We start from the raw sequence: 20,530 nt of genomic DNA, 5'->3' as shown, positions 1-20,530 counted from the left end.
TAGCAGAGTAGATAAACAATCCCCGGCTGCAGAGCAAAGGGCCCGGCCTTTCTGTCTCCATGCAAGTAATTCATTGCTCCCGTTACCATGGTAGGCCCATGGCCCCTCGCATTACACGCAGACACGTAGTCACCTATGCACGCATTAATAGTCAGTATAGAGTAGCCTCTGCCTAAGAGACCTTTTCCTTCTAGATAATATAGATCCCCAAACACAAGATATCAGATATGATTTAGGAACGAGTCGATCTGACATGCCAGACTTCTGTCTCTTTCCTCTAGTGTTAAATGTCAAGTCCCCTGCACCCTCCAGCCTCACGTCAGTCATACGTCATGCTGCTGCGCGCGCATCCTTGCTACAGATTTCTGCTGACATTGCAAGATTCCTCTATGTATCCACCCACTTGTGACACTTTCATGTGACGTTTCTAGCACACACCTCTGTGTACGCCCTTGTGCACGCCTTCTGTTACGCACATGTGTTCTTATCTCGTTTCTCTCAGCTGTTACGCCTTCTGTATCCATCACCATTATATGCATTGACTATATATATTGTACTCTGTTAATAAAGTATTGTCTATCCCTTCCTGATCCTTAATGGTGACAGGAACATGATACCATGGTTCGAACCATTCCATTTTATGGAATAAAACCGTTATAACTCAGATACCACGGACTCTGCCTCTCATTTCCGAGTGAGTTATTTTATTGAACTTTACCGCATAGAAATTCCGACTGTAAATATTTATTTACCACATTAATTTGGCGCCCGAATAGGGACCCCTCCCCCACCCCACGCGCCGGTAGGTGCGTCGCAGGCTTCGCCCCCTGCCACAGCCATGACGGACAATTACGCGTACCCGCAGGATTTCCTGTATCTCCCTCAGGCCTACGGAGGTGACGGAGACTGCGATCAGCATCCAGACGAGGTGGTGAGGAGTGCGGAGGATCCCGACCAGAGCCCAGCCGAGAGAGCAAGGTCCGAGGTGTCTAGAGGCCCACCAGTTCCGACGTACCAGTGACGTCACGAGTCGAGTCGAGTCCAGTCCGGTCCAGTCCAGACGAGTTTCCGAGGCCTTCCGTTCCGTGCTTCCCGGTGAGTACCGTTGCTGGGGACGCATCTAGACGGGTGCATTACTATGTATCCGGTCAAGACGGGTTTGGGTACACAGACCCGGTCTGCACTGTTTTAGCAGTGTATCTGTACTGTTTAGCAGTATATCAAGTAATTCGTGTCTTCAACGGTTCGATTTTGTTTTCGTTATAGAATTCATGTATAGTCAATATGTGTTCAAAATGTTTCTATGTGATTAATGTCGTGGTATGAGTGACTGTTTGATATACATTACTGTGTTTCTGTGTAAAAATTGTGTTCAAGTTCGAGTAAGTGTCAAGTGCCCAATATCAAGATGCCATTGTTCTCAAAGTTAAGACAGTTAGGAACTAGGAAAGGGATACTAGAGGAAGCGATTCCTATCCCACCTAGGGACACTCCAGGAAATTTTATGTACCATAAACACGGCTTAGATGCCATATTATATCTAGATTTATGGGTCGATTATACTAAGAACCTAGACGAGAAATATAGATGGCCCGTTACAGGGACATGGGATGCAGATTGCATCATGAGAGTAGAAGAAGGCGCTATGGAAAAAGAAAGCCAGACAATCTCAGAAAGACGCCATAGAATTGTGGCGTAAAGAATCGCATAGACGTACCGAGAAAGAATTCAGAAAAGCAGAAAAACGTAGAGAAGATTCAGATAAAGCTCGAGAAAATGAACTAGTTGTAGAAGGAATACGAGTTAAAGCAGAACAAGTAGACCGACAACGAAACACTCTTGTGAATGGTATGTATCCTCTTTTGGCCGAGGGTTTCCCTAAGGCCACTCCGGAAATACCAAAAGATCTGCCCCCTCCATTGGTTCCGACTAAATTACGTCACAAGACCGCAGCAGACATTTTTCTTTCCTCCTATTTAGACGATGTAGCTCCTACATATACTACTGCACCTGCCCATGTACCCGCACCACCTGCACCTGCTGACATCCACCTACCCCATGATCATCAGCCCCCAGGTCCGCAACAGCAGACCCCTCCAGGTCCGCTACCCGCACCCGCTCCCGTTGTTCCCCCGGGTATTCAACAACTGCATCCATCAAATCCTTTTGGGACTGGCGTGGTCCAGGATCCAACCCAGCTACAGCAGGTACCTACCCTACAGCCAGGTTATGCTCAAGCCTCCGCTTCAGGAGGTGCTACAGGAGGTTATCAAACACCCCCACCGTTACACCGAGTGACAATGAGAGATTTAGCAAAGGCTCGGACACCGAAAGATGCACCGGCCGAACAACTTAGAAGAGAACTTACAGACTGCAGATATGACCCAGTGCCTGGTACGTCAGGACCCATGTTGTTAGCGTCCCTACGTTTGAGACGCGTTACAGATTATTTGATATTACTACCAGAAATGCCAGAACATCTAGACAAATTGTATTATTTTATTAGAACAGGAGAAGGACCAGAGTCTGTTGCTGCAGCCATGTCACGTCAGAAAGTTGAGAACAAAGGTTTAATAATGCGATTTTTGGTAAATTGTTTAATAAGAGAACAAGATCAGGCAGGTTTTCCACAAAGTGAGATGAATAGACTGATTAGATGGAGCCAGAATATGGCGGAGGGTAAACATGATAAGGAGAACAGTGTACATCACATGGTTAGAAAGATCCGTAAAGAAATAATAGAAATACATGCCCGCAGAGAACCTGAAGAGCAACTAGAGTCAGATGACGGGAAAACCTCAGAGGAGGAAGAAGAACCAGAGACCACAGCAGAAACGTCGCAATTAGCAACTAGCGACATGATAGCATATGTAGGTAAGGAAAGATACCTTAAGAAAACAATACGTCCAGAAAGCAAAAGACTTTTTCTCTCTGCTATATCAAATCCACGTTCTCCTGAACATATGTTTCAGGCTACCGATAAAATACTTCAAGATCGAATGGGGTACCATGTACTCAATTCCATGGATGAACAAGAACTAGCCCGGTCTGCAGTACAATGGGCTGACAATTCTAGTACATATAATGATGATACAGTAGCACAGACGTTTTTGAACCTTTCCCCTGATGAACAGAAATTAGCTGGTGTATACATGATTCAGCATCTCATTACGTTGTTCAAAAGCAAACATTCTGATCCAGGTCCTTTTAATAGAACTACGCTCGAATAGATGGAGAGGCCTAGGTACTGATTTAATTAAGGAAATTCTAGAACATCGACACAAATATAGTGCCTTCCTGAAACCACAGTTTATTTCAGCTCCACCACCCCCAGAAAGAAAAATGTTTTACTTCGACAGACAGAATCCCTTACGGGAAGTACATCCGGTCAGAAAAGACGATAACACACTAGAACGAGTATTCGTATACACACCCATCACTAAAATGGAATTATTGGAAATGAAGAAAATAGTGCCCAGTCATGATAAAGACCCTGCAGGTTTTCACCGAGAAATTAAAGATATGTTACTCATGGGTGATTACACGTATTCAGATATTATGAAAATGTTAAAAGTACTGTTGCCTGCAGGAATTTACGAGAAACTAAAGGAGAAAGAATGGGAGGTGGGAGACACAAAGATTGATTGGGCTGCATTAGAAGTCAAAGAAAATGGTCGTACCCCAGGGTTAGGCCTTGGGGATAAAGCTAAAGCATTACCAGGTTTATTAGTACAGGTTTTGCCTAGACTGTTAACAACTAAAAAGGAAGATTGGGACGCAATTTCAGCCTGTAAGCAGAAACACGATGAAGATACTAGTGATTTTTACTCTAGATTCGAGAAATGTTGAATTATTAACAGTGGCCTGAAAACAAGTAGCGAGTCATACCCACACCTTTTTGTATCAAAATTAGTCGAGAATTCCCTGCCTCAAGTTAAGAACCGTGTTTTGAAAGTCGAAAGCACATGGCAAGCAAATACGCCTTCCCAAATGTTACAAATGTTACAGTACCACCAGAATAGAATTAGGGAAGAACAAGATCACGAACAGAGACGTATGAAAGATACGAAAATGAAAATGTTAGTTGCTCAGTCAGTTCCAGCTGACGGTCAGAAAAGGGGTATGACACAGTCTAATAATACGGCGGCTTCCGTTAAAGGGACATGCAACTATTGTAAACAGCCAGGTCACTATGTGAATGAATGTACAGTTCTGAAACACAATATAGCAACAGGTAAAACTAAAGAGAGACCACGTCAGCCTAGACAGGACCAGGTCCAACATCAGGTCCAGCAACATATTCCACAGAACATACAGCCTATGCCTGCTCCACAACAGACAGTACAGACAGTAGCGGTACCACATCCACAGCCCATTGCCGCGACACAGCAAGTTTCACAGCAGATGTACCAGTATGCACAGTCTGATTACCCCGATTATCAGCGATACTCATGAAACAGCCTAGAGAGGGAGGTTGGCTTGCCTCTCATTGAAGTCCCTGTAGATCAAGAGGGTCCTTATGTACATAGTCAAGTATTAGGAAAAGATAGAAAGTTTTTGATTGACACAGGGGCAAGTCGAACAACAATAAGTCACGACGAGGTTCCAGGGGCACCCCTCTCAGGCTCACAGAATGTTTCCCTTGGATTTTCAGGACAGCCTATTGTTAATGAAGTATCGAAACCTGTTCCCCCAGCAGTTGGTCCATTGTCACGTACTACAGACTTATTGCTCACGAAAGCATGTCCAGAAAACTTGCTGGGTATCAAGACACTAAAAGCTCTAGGAGCAGTGATATGTTGTTCTCCGGAAGGAGTTAGACTGTTTTTGCGTGACTTTAAGGGTCACTATGTATTACGAGATTTTGATGTCAGATTGAAAAATGTACCAGAACATTTGTGGGCGCAAGGCCCAACTGATGTAGGTTGTATGCACATTACACCATACCGAGTTACACTCAAGCCAGGAGTTGTACTACCCCGAATCCGACAATACAAGTTACCACCCGATGCTGTAGTGGTTTTACTGGAAATCATTGAAGAGCTCATTGCACAGGGAGTGGTTGTAGAAACCGACTCCAATCTATGTAATTCCCCTATCATTCCGATTCTTAAACGTACTGACCCGAATGCACCTCCAGTTTATCGGTTGGTGATTGATTTACGAGAATTAAATAAATGCATTGTACCACAGTATCCTGTGGTCCCAGACATCTCATCATTATTGACTGCTATTGATTCAGAGGCGACGCTCTTTACTGTAATTGATCTCAAGAACGCCTTCTTCAGTGTCCCCATTGATCCGGAAAGCCAATATCTTTTCGGATTCTGTTTAAATGGCCGTAGCTTCAAATTTGCACGCGCACCTCAAGGATTCACAGAAAGCCCCAGCATCTACAGCCAAGCATTGAAAAGACAACTTGACAGCATTCACATGCCAGTTAACACTGCCCTACTCCAGTACGTCGATGATCTGTTGATCACCGCCCGGAGTGAACCAGAATGTGAGCAAGCATCACTGACAGTTTTGTATTTTCTGGCTGACAAGGGACACAAGGTGTCCCCTTCAAAGTTACAATTCTGTGTTCAGCAAGTGGTGTACCTTGGGCACTTGCTGTCCAAGAGGGGGAGACAGCTAACACCTGACCGCATTCAGTTAATTGCACACTTACCGCAACCCAAGACACAAAAGGAAGTGCGGGCCTTCATTGGCCTCACCTCTTACTGCAGACAATGGATTCCCCAGTACGCATTTCTAGCCAAGCCACTTATACAGTTGACAACGCAGGAGGCAGTGACTTCGACTGTCCTCCCTTGGACTCAGGAACACACACAGGCTTTTGATGAATTAAAGAAAGCATTATGTCAAGCACCAGTTTTAGCAACACCATGTTACAGCAAACCTTTTACACTTTTTGTTACAGAACGTGATGGCACAGCATTATCTGTCCTCACACAAGACCAAGCAGGTTCACATAAGCTGTGTGCTTATTTTTCGAGTACATTAGACCCAGTTGCCCAGGCCCTGCCTGCGTGCTTAAAATCAGTTGCAGCAACAGCTCTAGCAATCAGACAAAGTGATTCCATAGTATAAGGACACCAATTGACAGTACAAGTTCCACACTCTGTGGAAGTTCTTTTAAACAGAACACAGACTCAACACTTGACTATAGCACGACTGACAGGTTATGAATTGACATTGTTCCAGCCACACATAGAAATCAGACGCTGCAATATACTTAATCCTGCCACACTGTTACCCTCGAACACAACAGATCCAGCTCCACATGACTGTATAGAGATCATTAATGCAGTAACAAAGCCCCGACGAGACTTGACAGATGTTGCACTGACTAACCCAGACTAACCCAGACCTGACACTTTACGTGGATGGTTCATGTATGAGAAAAAGCACAGGAGAATTAGTGGCCGCATATGCAGTGACCACTGAAACTGAAATCAAAGAAACACACCGTATTGATACACTGTCTGCTCAAGCTGCAGAGCTCATTGCTCTGACTCGAGCCTGCATAGTAGCCAAGAACAGGAACGTTAACATATACACAGATTCACGTTATGCATTTGGAGTCGTACACGACTTCGGTGTACTCTGGCAAGAAAGAGGTTTCTTGACCTCTCATGGAGCCAAGATCCAGCATGGTCCCCTCATTCAAGCATTGTTAGAAGCAATACATTTGCCATCAGCCATAGCTATCATGAAGTGCAAAGCACATACTAAAGTTACAGATACTATTTCCCAGGGTAACGACCTGGCCGATTGAACCGCGAAACACACAGCTCTGACTCACACACATGCAGCTGATATGACAAAGACAATAGTTCCGACACCGACACATTGCATGACAGTTAAGGATCCCGCACTAGATGTAATTGACATACAGACACATGCTACTCCAGACGAAATAAAGAAATGGACTGAACTAGGAGGGATCCAGACAGACCAGGGATGGATGACGAAGGGAAAAGCCACATGGTTTCTCCCCGACTCTATGGTTCAAGTTATGATTAACACAGCACACAGTCCAGCACGCTTAGGAGAAAAAGCCATGTTAGACAGTTTACAGAATCTCTGGTACAACAAACATTTACGAGCAGCAGCAAAACAGAAAGTGCGTACTTGCATGATCTGTTGTCAGTTCAACCCAGGTAAAAGCATTCCTGTAGAGCAAGGTGGATTCAATCCTCCCGATTACCCTTTTGAAGTCCTCCAGATGGATTATATCCAGATGGAACGATGTCGAGGATTCAAATATGTCCTCGTAATTGTATGTGCACTTTCCCGTTGGACAGAAGCATATCCAGTCCCAGATTACACTGCTCCGACCACTGCCAAACAGTTGGTTCGTGAATTCTTCCCACGGTACGGTTTGCCTCGTGTCGTGTACTCAGATAACGGTCAGCCATTCTCGTCCGAGCTAATGAAGCAGGTATCACTCCTGCTAGGATATCAGTGGAAGTTCCACTGCGTCCGACATCCCGAGGCAGCAGGTCTCGTAGAGAGACACAATCAGACACTGAAAACACGTCTTGCCAAGATTTGTGCAGAGAAAGGGGTAGACTGGATAGTCGCCTTGCCAGTTGCATTGTTTTACATGAGAATGGTAGCTCATTCCAGAACAGGGCTATCCCCGTACGAGGTGGTCTTTGGTAGGCCACCGAATATGTGGGGGACGCCTTTGCCGAGGAAAATAACCGATGTTGATAGTAACATGTTGACAGATTACCTTGCCTCCTTGATGTCTGCACTACAATCTTGTCGTTCACAGGTGGCTGCAGCCTTTCCCGACAACACCGAGGTGAAGCCAGACGAGATCGTCCCTGGAGATCTGGTCTTTATTCGAAATTTCGACAGGAGGAGTCCGCTGGAGCCCCGCTGGCAGGAGCCGAAGCTTGTTCTACTAACCACAAGGACGGCAGTGAAGGTGGAGGGCCGCAAAGGCTGGCTCCATTCCAGTCACATCAAGAAATACTATGGACTGCCGCCAAAGACTGACTCTCAGCCCTGCCTCATTCCAGAGACTGATACTAAACTCCCCCTGATAGAGAAAACTCCTCAGCAGGAGTATAAACTGAAACTAAGGTCTAGCAAGTCAGACAGTTTAATTGTTTAAGTCCTCCCCTAGGTGAAGCGGTTAGACAGGTTCCTGACATGTACAAGTTAGACCCCAATAGAGAGAGAGATAGACAGAAACAGATCAAGAAACAGAAACATTGTAAATCTCTCCGGAGCTATTTCATCATTACGTTATTGATTATGTTTTTTCTGAGTCTTATGGTCATTGGCATAAGTGTATTATTGCATATGTTCTTTCTTATTGCACACTATATTCTTAATAACACTGCAGAGCACACGTTCAGTGAACTGCCTCCACATGAAGTATCTTACAGACTTGCGCTGCGCAACAATACATTCATCAGTATGTTACACCATTCCCATCAGACCAGCAATGCTACAAATTGTTGGATATGTGGCCGACTCCCTCCCTATCAGAAATACAAGGGAGCTCTGCCCCTCTTCCCGTATCCGTTTACGCATAATGGCTCCTGTGGTGCCTGGTTCAGCTTAATTAATTCTGTAGACACTGATTCCATAGTTTACCAAGGCAATTGGGTATGGGGAAATCTGAACACAGTCATGCATCAAGCATGTTTCCCAGACAAGGAGGGTCTCCCACAAAGGACAGGGACCGATCTAGAAAACGAAGTATATGGATTAGGTAATTATACACTTAACCTCATGATTTTGAATGTCCAGTCTGAAACCGAACCAGACTTGCCCTCTATGTCAGTGCTACCCGTTAAAGGCGAATTATGTGTCAAAAAGAATGGTTCAATACACCTAGGTCATAGTGAATGTACTACTGTGATCGAATTCAGTGATAAGGGCAAGTCCACATTCAAAGCTTCCCGTCATTCCTATTTTGTTTGTGGTCATACCGCATACATACGTTTACCCCTAGATTGGGATGGTACTTGTTACATTGCATTCCTACTGCCCCCTGTTTTTCTAGCTCCTCCTGATTACCATAGAAATCCTCAGCTTATACAATCTAGACACAAGAGAGAACTCCCAATTGTAGATCAGACTGAAACAGCATGGGAACAATATACAGATTTCAATAGAGGATTCTTTTTCTTTTTAGGACCTGTCTCAAATAGTAAATTGATACGAAAATTGACCAGAACCCTTGAAGCAGTAGTGAACGAAACTACTGCCGCCCTAGGTAACTTAACGCAGGAACAGTCTGCTATAAGACTTGTTGTTCTTCAAAATCGTCTCGTCCTTGACGTCATCCTGGCCGATATGGGCGGGGCTTGTAGAGTCATCGGATCGAGTTGCTGTGTTTTCATTCCAGAAAATGCACCGTCAGTATATAGAGCCATATCCCGTCTTCATAAGATCGCTAATCAGATTCATCAGAATCCAGGCACCTGGACTTGGTCCGGTTGGTTCTGGAGTACGGTAACAGCCTGGGGATGGAAGCTACTTTCTTTCCTAGGGATTATATTGGCCATAGTATTCAGTTGTTGTCTCTGCATTCAATGTGGGCCAGCGATATGTGGCTTGTGTGCCACAGCCTGCATTCCCCGTTCAAGTTCACGCTCTACATCCCGCCTGAGAAAGGATGAGCAAATGATGTTATATGAACAGATAGATGGATTAATGAAGATCGATATATCATGAAGGGTCCGTAGGGGACAAGGAGGGAATGAGGTAATTTGAATTTTTATGGTCAAGAAATGTCCCCTAACGTGTACCCCACCGTCTCCATGTACGTGCTTAAAGTACATGTAACTTCCCTCCTCGACCAGCTATGAAGACGCAAATACATTTGCGTCCAACGTTAACATGTCCTCTTTCAGATCCACCATGAATGGATTGATAATTCAGTTCCTAAGTATGCCTTGCCAACGTCTTTTCATGGTGCACTTTCACATTTTCCTAGCCTTGCAGAGCTAGGCCCTGATTTCTGCCATCGAGCCCTTCTGCTCTCTGCCTCCTGAAAGCTGCAACGTGGGATACATCCCTGACCTCTGTCCTACTCCCTGCGTGGCGAGCGGTGCCCGGCTCGGCCTGCTTGCCTGCCAAAGACAGTATTTTGCCTTCGAGTTATCAGTATAGCCGAGCTCAGCTCCTCGAAAACACATTCCAGTCTAGCAGAGTAGATAAACAATCCCCGGCTGCAGAGCAAAGGGCCCGGCCTTTCTGTCTCCATGCAAGTAATTCATTGCTCCCGTTACCATGGTAGGCCCATGGCCCCTCGCATTACACGCAGACACGTAGTCACCTATGCACGCATTAATAGTCAGTATAGAGTAGCCTCTGCCCAAGAGACCTTTTCCTTCTAGATAATATAGTTCCCCAAACACAAGATATCAGATATGATTTAGGAACGAGTCGATCTGACATGCCAGACTTCTGTCTCTTTCCTCTAGTGTTAAATGTCAAGTCCCCTGCACCCTCCAGCCTCACGTCAGTCATACGTCATGCTGCTGCGCGCGCATCCCTGCTACAGATTTCTGCTGACATTGCAAGATTCCTCTATGTATCCACCCACTTGTGACACTTTCATGTGACGTTTCTAGCACACACCTCTGTGTACGCCCTTGTGCACGCCTTCTGTTACGCACATGTGTTCTTATCTCGTTTCTCTCAGCTGTTACGCCTTCTGTATCCATCACCATTATATGCATTGACTATATATATTGTACTCTGTTAATAAAGTATTGTCTATCCCTTCCTGATCCTTAATGGTGAAAGGAACATGATACCATGGTTCAAACCATTCCATTTTATGGAATAAAACCCTTATAACTCAGATACCACGGACTCTGCCTCTCATTTCCGAGTGAGTTATTTTATTGAACTTTACCGCATAGAAATTCCAACGGTAAATATTTATTTACTACAAAGGCATCGTGTGCGCTGACCTATGCCAACGTGACTGGGAAGCAGTTTCCTTTCTGCCAGCGCTGTTTTGGCAGCCTAGCACCAACGAAGGCACCTTTGAAACCTAGTGCAAGGGTGTCTCCATTGCAGGCAGGATTGTTATTGTGCGGGAAGTGGCGCCTTCCTGCACAATAACAATCCTAAGAGACATTTTCCTCTTACTATGCATGCGGCAGAATGCAGTCCACATGGAAAGAGGAAACATGGTGGAGAAATCAGCATATTTCCGCTCATTACCCCTTACTTTGGGAGGCGTACATATTTGATGCTTCGCCAGGTTTACATCACCTCGTAAATCTGGGGCAGCATCAAATTCCATGGGTGTTGCTTGGGAAACCCCACTGCAATGCCATGGAACGTTTTACTCATGATTTATGAGGGCACTCAAAGCCACATGGCTACATACATCTTTATGAGAACCCTGCATCACGCATGTACAACTTTATGTGGTTCAAAAGTGATGCAGGGCTCTTATAAATACGCCTCTAACTCTCTATGATGTCCTGGAATTCCAACCTATGAACACTTCAGAAGTTAGTTAAGAAAAGAAAGATGAGCGATTAAAAGCAAAGAGGAACTTTGCAACTTGAACCTCCCAAGAGCTTTGAAGAGGAGTTTGAGAATGCGCTCCTGCTATGTGGGAGCAGTGCTTCCAGTGTGGCAATGTCCAGGTATAATACTAGTACATGTGAGGTAGGGTGCTTCTCTGGTTTTGTGGTGATGTCCTTCCAGGTACATTCAAGCTTTTCCTGTGTGCAACAGCCAAGAATGTCCTAACCTTTTCTACAACACATCTGGACACAAAGAGGCAGTGTGCCATCTATGCATATGATTTATGTTTGAATATACAGCTGAAGGGTTCAATGACTCTCCAAAGACCCCAATCTCTTATGTGAATCAGTACCTGGCAGGGCCTTCACACACTGCACTCCGCAGCCAAACAGACAGCACTTCTCATGTTTCTTGCAGTCGGTGTCGTTTCTGCACTGTGGTGGGGGGAGGTAGCCACACTGATTCTCCTTCTCTGGATCAACCGGGCAAAATCCTGGGTTCTCTGAAACTGAAATAGACAGGGTGTGAGCAAATATATATCCTGCAAACAAATTTACAAAAAAGGCAAATGAAAAACTGGCAAAGTGCAATCCTTCATTGTATAGTGTAACAGAAAATAACCGAACACAAAATAAATTCTTTGACAGGATCCCATTGAACGTCATAACATAAAATAGTATACATCAGCGTGACTTAAGGTTGTGAATGTTGTTCTGTCACTTAGAAAAACAGAAGCATGCAGCAAACAAGAGGTGGGAGCCAGTGGCAGATCTCAAAAATATCCGTGGTTGTGTAGGTTGTGTAGGTCAGGATCCCCAGAGGACCCGTGCACCCCCAAGCTTTGGAAACAGCTGGCCCACTCGGTAATCCATGTTTGACTCATATATATGGAGTACCTCACTTGCTTCAGGTTTCTTCGCTGATACATGGAAACATGCCGTTCTACTCCCCCTCAGGAAAACAAACAATGTGGATCCAGGGGAGCTAAACAACTATTGCCCAATCTCACTTTTACCAGAACCAGCAAAAATGCTGGAGAAAATGGTTTAGCGACAGTTGGCTAACTTTATTGAGAGCCAGGACATTTTACATGATACACAGTCCAGTTTTTGGTCGGGCTTCAGTATTGAAACTGCACGGTTGGAGGTGGCAGAGTCAGTTAGAAGGACTGTGGACGCTGGATCATCAGCTATGCTTGTGCTCCCGGACCTATCTGCAGCGTTCGATACCGTGGACCACCAAATCCTGGTACAGAGACTCCAAGCAATAGGAATTGGAGGGGTGGCCCTCACCTGGCTAAAGTCCTCTCTTAAAAATCGTACGCAGAAGGTCCCCCTTCAACCCTACCAGTGGGAAACCAAACAACTATGGTGTGGGGTACCACTGGGGTCAGCTTTAAGCCTGCTTCATTTTAACATATAATGGCCCCTCTGATCTCACTCATAGCAAACCGGGGAGTTAAGGCAATATCATACGCCGACGACACCCAGCCGGTTTTTCTTTAAGGACCAGTCTGTGGACTCCTTCACTAGGTTTAAGGGATGCCTGAGGGACATCGCCCAGTGGATGAACAATAATAAACTTAAACTTAATGCAGAGAAGACAGAAGTGTTGTTTTTCGGTAAGGCTCTTCCACCGGCGGCTGGTATTTGGTGGCTGGCTGAAATGGGCCTGCCACCTATTCCAGCAACTACCGCAAAAAACTTGGGCGTGAAATGGGAAGTAGATCTCTCTTTCACAGCTCAAATTTGGCAGGTGACAGCCTCATGCTTCAGCAAATTAAGAAGCCTGAGGATATTTTTTCATCTACTGTCGCAGAATCATTGTCCATGCCACAGTGGCATCTAGGCTGGACTATGCTAACTGCCTGTACCTGGGTCTGCCCGCTTACCTAGTCAGGAGACTGCAGATGGTACAGAACGCGGCTGTAAGATTGATTAGATGTGTACCGTTTCGTCACCATATCTTTCCGCATATAAGACAGCTCCACTGGCTGCCGGTAGAGAGAAGGATTGAGTTTAAGGATTTACCTTTGGCTTTTCGGGTGATACATGGCAAATGTACGAGTTACCCTAAACACCGGTTATGCACCTACCAACAAAACCGCTCACTGAGGTCCAACACTGAGAGCTTGCTTTTCACACCTCACTATGTTAAAGCGCACTTAGGGGGCAGATCTTATACAATGGTGGCAACTCAGCTTTGGAATTCCCTGCCAAACAATATCCACCAAATCCAATTCTCCTTGGCTTTCTCTTCTCAGCTCGCATGCCGCCTATTGCTATACCGCCGGGACACTTCTGTTAGAGGTCGCTGTTCGCGCTTTATATATTTCAGTATTATTAATATTGTGAAATGTTATTTCACATTTTAGTTTGCCCTTAGAACCAGGGATACATCTAACTATTCATGTCTGCTCTTAGTCTATCTATCTGACCACTTATTATGTACACAATCAATGTAATGATTCTAAATTATATATTTCAAAAGTATGTTTATTTGAGATATTTCAAAAAGACGTGATTGTGCTCACATTTATGAGAATTACTGAACAGATGCACACACTGCTGTGTTAGCAAAAGGTCATTGAGCTATGTAGATGAGCACTCAATATCAAGATTGGGTACTGACATGAAGTTAGCAGTGATAAAAAAAAGAATAAAATGTTTGGTTGTTGAGGCATCTGTAAAGTAGGAAGGAAATACTGCAAGCGGCTAAGCAGTAAACTAATACTTTTTGTTAGACCTACAGTTCTGTATGTTACCAACTGATGCACAGCTGAGTCTCAAATCTGCCATAGATTTTTCAAAGGAAGCTCCAGCCTTAGAACTATTGCAATATAATGTCAGAAGGCAGCAATATGCTGTAATTGACTGAAGGTGGAATGTATCACTGTGCTCCAAATCCAAGAATGTATCTGTGGGGATTTAGGACGGTCTGTATAAAAATAACTGTTTATGTGGACCAGTGAATGGGGTTTAATATTCTTTTGGGAAAAAAAATACATCAAAGTGGCAGCACCAAGCCAAGCAGTGAAATTGAGGCCCTCGGTTTGTATGCTGGGATGGTCCTGGATAGGGACACACATGCGACCAACAGCGACTGTGGCCAGAGTGGGCAGAGGGCAATGAAAAGCCAAACTGGGGTAGTAGGGTATCATTTCTGTCTCAAGGTAGCAGTATCCCAGCTGCACACATCTCCGATCTTGTGTGGATCTAAAAGAAATACAGCTAGACAGTCCAACTGCTGGCAAAGGTGAGAAGCTGCTGCCAGGATTTAGATTTAAATGGAAGAATAGAATGTGATGTTATTGCTCCAAAGCTGTGCAACTTAGTCATTTACCGGCTGCAAACTGTCCTAGGGGGATAGCGGGCTCCTATTATCCTATGCAGAATGTCTCGCCTACCTGACATCATTACCAAAGAGTAATGGATTTACTTCGTAGTGTGTCTGTGAGTAGGCATCAGAGATCTATCAGACCAAAGCTAGGCCCTCATAGTTTGTACCTGTAGGAATATTACGGTGCCTTGTACCCAGCAACGGGTATGAAGGCAATCAGGATCCTAAATAGTACCAATCACAGATGCAGAGCTAGCATCGTTGAATGTACTCCTGTTGTGATCATATCTAGGACCCTAATTAAATATTCCCGATTTATGCCCTTATGTGTTATAACAAATCATACCCTTATAAAGACATAAGGATCAAATCCATGTTTAGTAATAGCCATTGCAAACTAAATACGGCAAGGCTACTTCCTTAGACTCCTAGAAAGTACAACGAGTTCTTTCAACAAACCAAACCTTCAGCAACCTAGGAATTCCCCATGCTTTTGTTTTGATTTGTCCTAGAACTCCTGCGAGCACTGAAAGAATGGCCAGTTCTTAGTGAAATTTTTTATTGACGTCTTATGTCCAACCTTACGTCAAACACGGCACCTTCCAGGTATAAATATACCAGCGTTTGCCTTAAGCAACACACGGTGGTGTGGAGCAGAGCGGCTATCTACTTATTCAAAGCCCAGCTGATGCAAGTGCCGAAGGAAGCCGTCCCTCCCATTTTGACGCACTGAGAAAGATACTGTCTTTTTCTCCTGCCGAGAAAATCGAGCTCCAGTGTTTCCAGTCACCCTTGCGGGTTACTGGGAGGTCGAGTCCTGAGAGCGAGATACAAGACCTCCTTCATTCTAAAACCAAGGTACGGAGCTGATTAGATCCTTAGAGAATTCTTGAGTCAGATTCTTGGCAAAACTAACTTAACTTTAAAATTCCTTTACTCCTTCCCAGGTACTAGGCTTAGGTTAGGTACATCGGGGTAGGCATATTTAGAAGCACTAGTTGAGTACGTTTAGTTAAGCTTTTATCATTATATGTAACTGTATATATTTTATACCTTTTAAGTATCATATGGCTCAGAAACCATATCAATGCTTCTACAGTATTATTTCATAATACTCCTCTTACTGTACAAACTTTACTTTATAACAAGTATTGCAATTGTGGCAATTCATTTCTCTTGCATGAGAAAGAAGACTGCTCAATAAATAACGTATTCATTGACTTTACTACAATTTTTGTATTTAAAGAAAAGTGTTATTACCACATCAAAAACCATTAATGTTGCTTATATGCACATGAAATAAGTTTAAGTTTAGTTTAAGTTCAAGTTAAGTTTGAGAGATTTTTCAAGCGCATAGCTGCCCAAGGGCTTCCCAGCGCTAGGAGACCAACACAATACAGAAGTTAGAAAGGAATTAGGGGTACTGATGGAACAGCCAGGTTTTAATAATTTTTCAGAAAGTTGATTCTGTTTCCAGTAATCTAAATTCATGTGCAAGAGAATTCCACAGGTTGGGTGCCAGATGCGCAAAGAATCTACCTCCCCATCTGGCTCTCTTGATTCTGGGGTTTTCAATAACCATTTAGAGCTGGATCTAAGGCTTCTGTATGGGACATAATGGCTCACCAGTCTCGGATTTTAGTGGGGCTCTAGTTGTGTATGGCTCCATGTGTCAGACAAAAGTGCCTTAAATTTTACTCTAGCCTCAATCGGTAGACAGTGTTGAGCTTTTAGATGCTTCCCGGCTGGTTCCTGTATTGGGACTTTGCACAGCAGTCTTACTGCCACATTTTGGACAACCTGCAGTTTTTTAATGACATATTTTGGTGCCCCAGATGGAGGAAATTTCCATAGTCAAGACGTGATGTGACCAGGGAATGGGTTACTGTCTTTCTGAGCTGCACAGGAATACGCTCGAGTATTTTGCTGAGAATTCTGAGTAACCTGAAACAAATGCCTATGAGTTTCTTGGCTTGGGTCTCCATTGTTAATTCCCTGTTGAGCCAAAAGCCATGATTTTTGATAGTCGCGTTTAGAGTTGGTGGACTACCTAAACAGTTAGGCCAACTGATGAGAGGCCTGGGAACCGCATTGTTTCTGAGGACCATCAGCTCCATTTTGTCCCCGCTCAGCTTCAGACAGCTGTTTAACATCCATTCCACAACCCTTTCCAGGCAGAGTGCGAAACTGTCAGATTCAACGTTGGTTCTGCGGTCCAAAGAGACCAACAGCTGTGTGTCCTCTGCATATGGGCTAGTGGTCCCATGTATATATTAAACAATGTGGGACTGAGCCAGGAGTCCTGTGGCACCCGGCAGGTCACTGGCATAATCTTAGAGAAAAGGTTAGCTTCCATAACTTGAAAAGTTCTTCCCTTCAAAAAAGATGAAAGTCACTCCAGGGCTTTGTCTTGAATACCGAGATCCAGCAGTCTATATTGCAGAATAGAATGGTCCACGGTGTTGAGTGCCACACTAAGGTCAAGAAGTAGTATAGCGCCTGAACTTCCTTGGTCCGGAGTCACTTTTGATTCTTCTACCTCTACTAGGAGTGCTGATTCTGTGCTGTGCAGGAAAGCACATCCATTTGAGATGGAGTCATTGGTTAATTTCCTGAAACTCTTTTAGCACTCCATTTACATTTTTCTCTAATAATTTGCCAATAAATGGTAAAAGTAAAATAGGACGATAGTTCGCTAGTTGAGCAGGGTCTAAATTAGATATTTTTTCACAATGGTCCAATTATTTAGTGTTTCCAAGCTCTTGGAACTTCACCTGCCTCTAATGAGAGGTTAATACATACACTTTTTAAACTGTAGTATTAACTTGCTTTCAGAAAACAAAACACAAAAATCCAAATCCAAAACAACTAATAGGGTATAGGTAGATTATTTTATGAATTTAGTGTCATTCATAGTTACCTTGTATTCAATACATACAGTTGAAAGTTGTACAAAAACGCGCATCAGAATAAGGTAATCGTGATATTTTAGTGCAGTGATTTATCGTGCAGTGGTGAGGTAAAACCAGTGACTTATATACAGGTGAAAGAATTGTTAGGGTAAAAATGTTGGCCAAAACAATGTTCAATTAGAGATATTCTTGTATGCCACTACGGTTGGCGATTGCTACGGAATACTCTATGTTGGTCCAAGGGCTTCTTTGTCGATGTTTCGACCCTAATGACGCCTGATTCGTGGGTCAGAGCGGGTCTTGATCAGGACATGGGGGAGTTGTGGTAGGAAGGGGGTGATGTCGCCTGTTGGATTTAATCGATATAAAATCAGGTAAGGATTTGCATTTATTTGTGAGTCAAGGTGGAAGACTGCATTCCCACAAGGGGTTGGTGTATCCAACCTTGACCCGATCATTAATCTATCGGACTACAACATGACACAGGCTGAGATGAGCATACTAGCGAAAGGATTGTCATTTGTTCCAACGGCAGTACGGACACATTCCAAATGAAATTAGATCTGCAGCAATTCTTTCGCAAGATCAGGTTGAAATATTTCTTCACCAAAAATACTTTCACACCAGTCAGTGCGGCCACCAATTTTAGACCACGATAAGCGACATGATTCTGGCATTCGAGAAAATTATTACAGGGGAAGTAATGCATTTGATGGAGGAGAAAATGTACATCAAATACAATACCAGCAAAGATGAAAAAGCAGCATTAAACAAATTGGTGAAAAATGACACTATCGTAATCAAGTCAGCCGATAAGGGCGGAGCAATAATGGTGCAGAAAATGGATGATTACGTCACTGAGATCGAGCAACAATTGCAAGTACAGGAAAGTTACTGCAGGATTCCACGAGATCCCACCTTGGAAATCAAAAGATAGATAGAAGTGGCAACCCAGGAGGGTATCGATTATGGTTTTATGATCAGACATGAAAGGGATTTCTTAAATCAGCAAAAACCCAGAATCCCAACCATCTATACAAGACTTGAGAAGCCACCCGGGAGACCGACAATATCAGGCTGTGGATCGAAAATGGAGCCATTGAACAAATTCATTGATCATTTCCTACAGCCTTGGGTCCCAACAACGAAGTCCTATGTCAGGGATAGCATGCACATAATTCAACTGCTTAAGGACAACCATTTGATGACAAAAGCCAGATATTGGTCACACTTGATGTATCCTCTTTGTATACATCTATCCCGCAAGACAATGCAGTAGAGGTGATCTGGACCACGTTGGACAGAAGACCCAGACCACATTGGATCCCAACAAACTTCGTAATCATACTGTTGGAGATAGCGATTAAGCATGGGCGGAAAATCCGTTCCGCTTGCGGATTTTCGGTAAATTCGCGATCCGCGAACGCTCGCGAATTTACAGAAAATCCGCAAATTCGCACGCAGCGGATTTTTTTTTCTTGGTGATACAATTTTGCGGCGTGCGGCGTAAGTTCGCAATTGCGAACATGTAGGTGCGGCGGGCAGCAACAATCTCGCACTCGCGAAATTACAAAATTTGCAATTCTGCCCAAGAAATCCACTAGCATGCAGCATAGACCTTCTGAAAATGCTGATTTTTATCAGAATAACTCCTCAGGTTGACATTTGCCTGCCCTTTTTTGGATTTGAGGCCTTTTAACTTTCTTTGTATCACTTTTGGATTAGAAATCAACTTTCACAAGTAAGTTTGTTTGGGGCATTACATTTGCTGTTCTGCAGAAAAACAAGTTTTTCTAAACTGAAAGCACTCAGCAGGTGCAAAAGTTCAAATTCATCATTAGTAACCATTCCCTGTAGTGCTTCCTGACTGGGGCCCCTCCAGAGTTCAGTTGCTAGTTGCAACAATTGTATCACCTTGCTCTGACCCTCACTCACAGATTAGCTACAAGTAGGCCACAAAGGTCCTGGGAAAAAAAATTGTACTTCAACAGAAAGCAAATTACAGATAAGGAAGCCGGTGCCAGACTGGAATTTTAAAACAGTGACACATTAATAAATCAACCCCAAATTAATTCATGTCAGTTGAAGCAGGGCAGGTGTGCTTGCTTTTCCCCCCATAATCTGCAGTGATGATGATGAACCAGAGGGTGGCATTGATGTAACAGAGGGTGGCATGGGTGAAACAGAGGGTGGCAGTGTTGAAACAGAGGGTGCTGTGAACCTGTGATGATGAACCAGATGTAGAAACAACATAGTCGCGACCGTTGTGTGCCGACAAGTATGTTCGCAATTGCGAACTGGTAAAAAATCCTCGCAAACTGGTAGAAACCCTTGCGAACACTGTAAAAACAAAAAAATCCGCAAATTCGCGAGAATTCGCGGATTTTGCGGATTGCGAGTTCACAAATACACAAATTCGCGAACGCCAGATTCGCAAAATTCGCCCATGCTTAATAGCGATGAAGAAAAACTACTTTGTCTTCAAAAGGCAATTCTATCTACAATGCAAAGAAGTGGCTATGGGGGCAACATATGACCCGAGCCTAGCGAATATGTTCATGGATAGATATGAGGGGGAGCACCTCTATGACACAGCGAACCCCTTCTTGGACAAGATTGATATGTGGAAAAAATACATAGATGATGTCATAATGATATGGTCGGGGGATGAGAGTGATCTACTGGAATTCCATGCATGGCTAAATAGCAGGAGTGAGGATATCCAGTTCACCATGAGCCACAACAGAGATGCAATT

At 44.0% G+C, this 20,530-nt stretch overlaps 1 protein-coding gene across 1 annotated transcript in view; it reads right to left on the bottom strand.

Moving 5' to 3' along the window:
• Positions 1–20,530, bottom strand: part of LOC147709687 (uncharacterized) — a 280,392-nt gene that overhangs the window by 13,285 nt on the left and 246,577 nt on the right. Inside the window, exon 19 of the mRNA XM_086926072.1 lies at positions 11,876–12,031. Within this exon, the coding sequence (XP_086782198.1) occupies positions 11,876–12,031 (156 nt within the window). The remainder of the gene's footprint in view (positions 1–11,875; positions 12,032–20,530) is intronic.

The sequence above is a fragment of the Lissotriton vulgaris genome, chromosome 6 (genome assembly GCF_964263255.1).
Source record: "Lissotriton vulgaris chromosome 6, aLisVul1.2, whole genome shotgun sequence".
Taxonomy (NCBI): Eukaryota; Metazoa; Chordata; class Amphibia; order Caudata; family Salamandridae; genus Lissotriton; species Lissotriton vulgaris.
The sequence above is the reverse complement of the archived record's forward strand: the minus strand, read 5'-3'. Positions and strand labels throughout refer to the sequence as shown.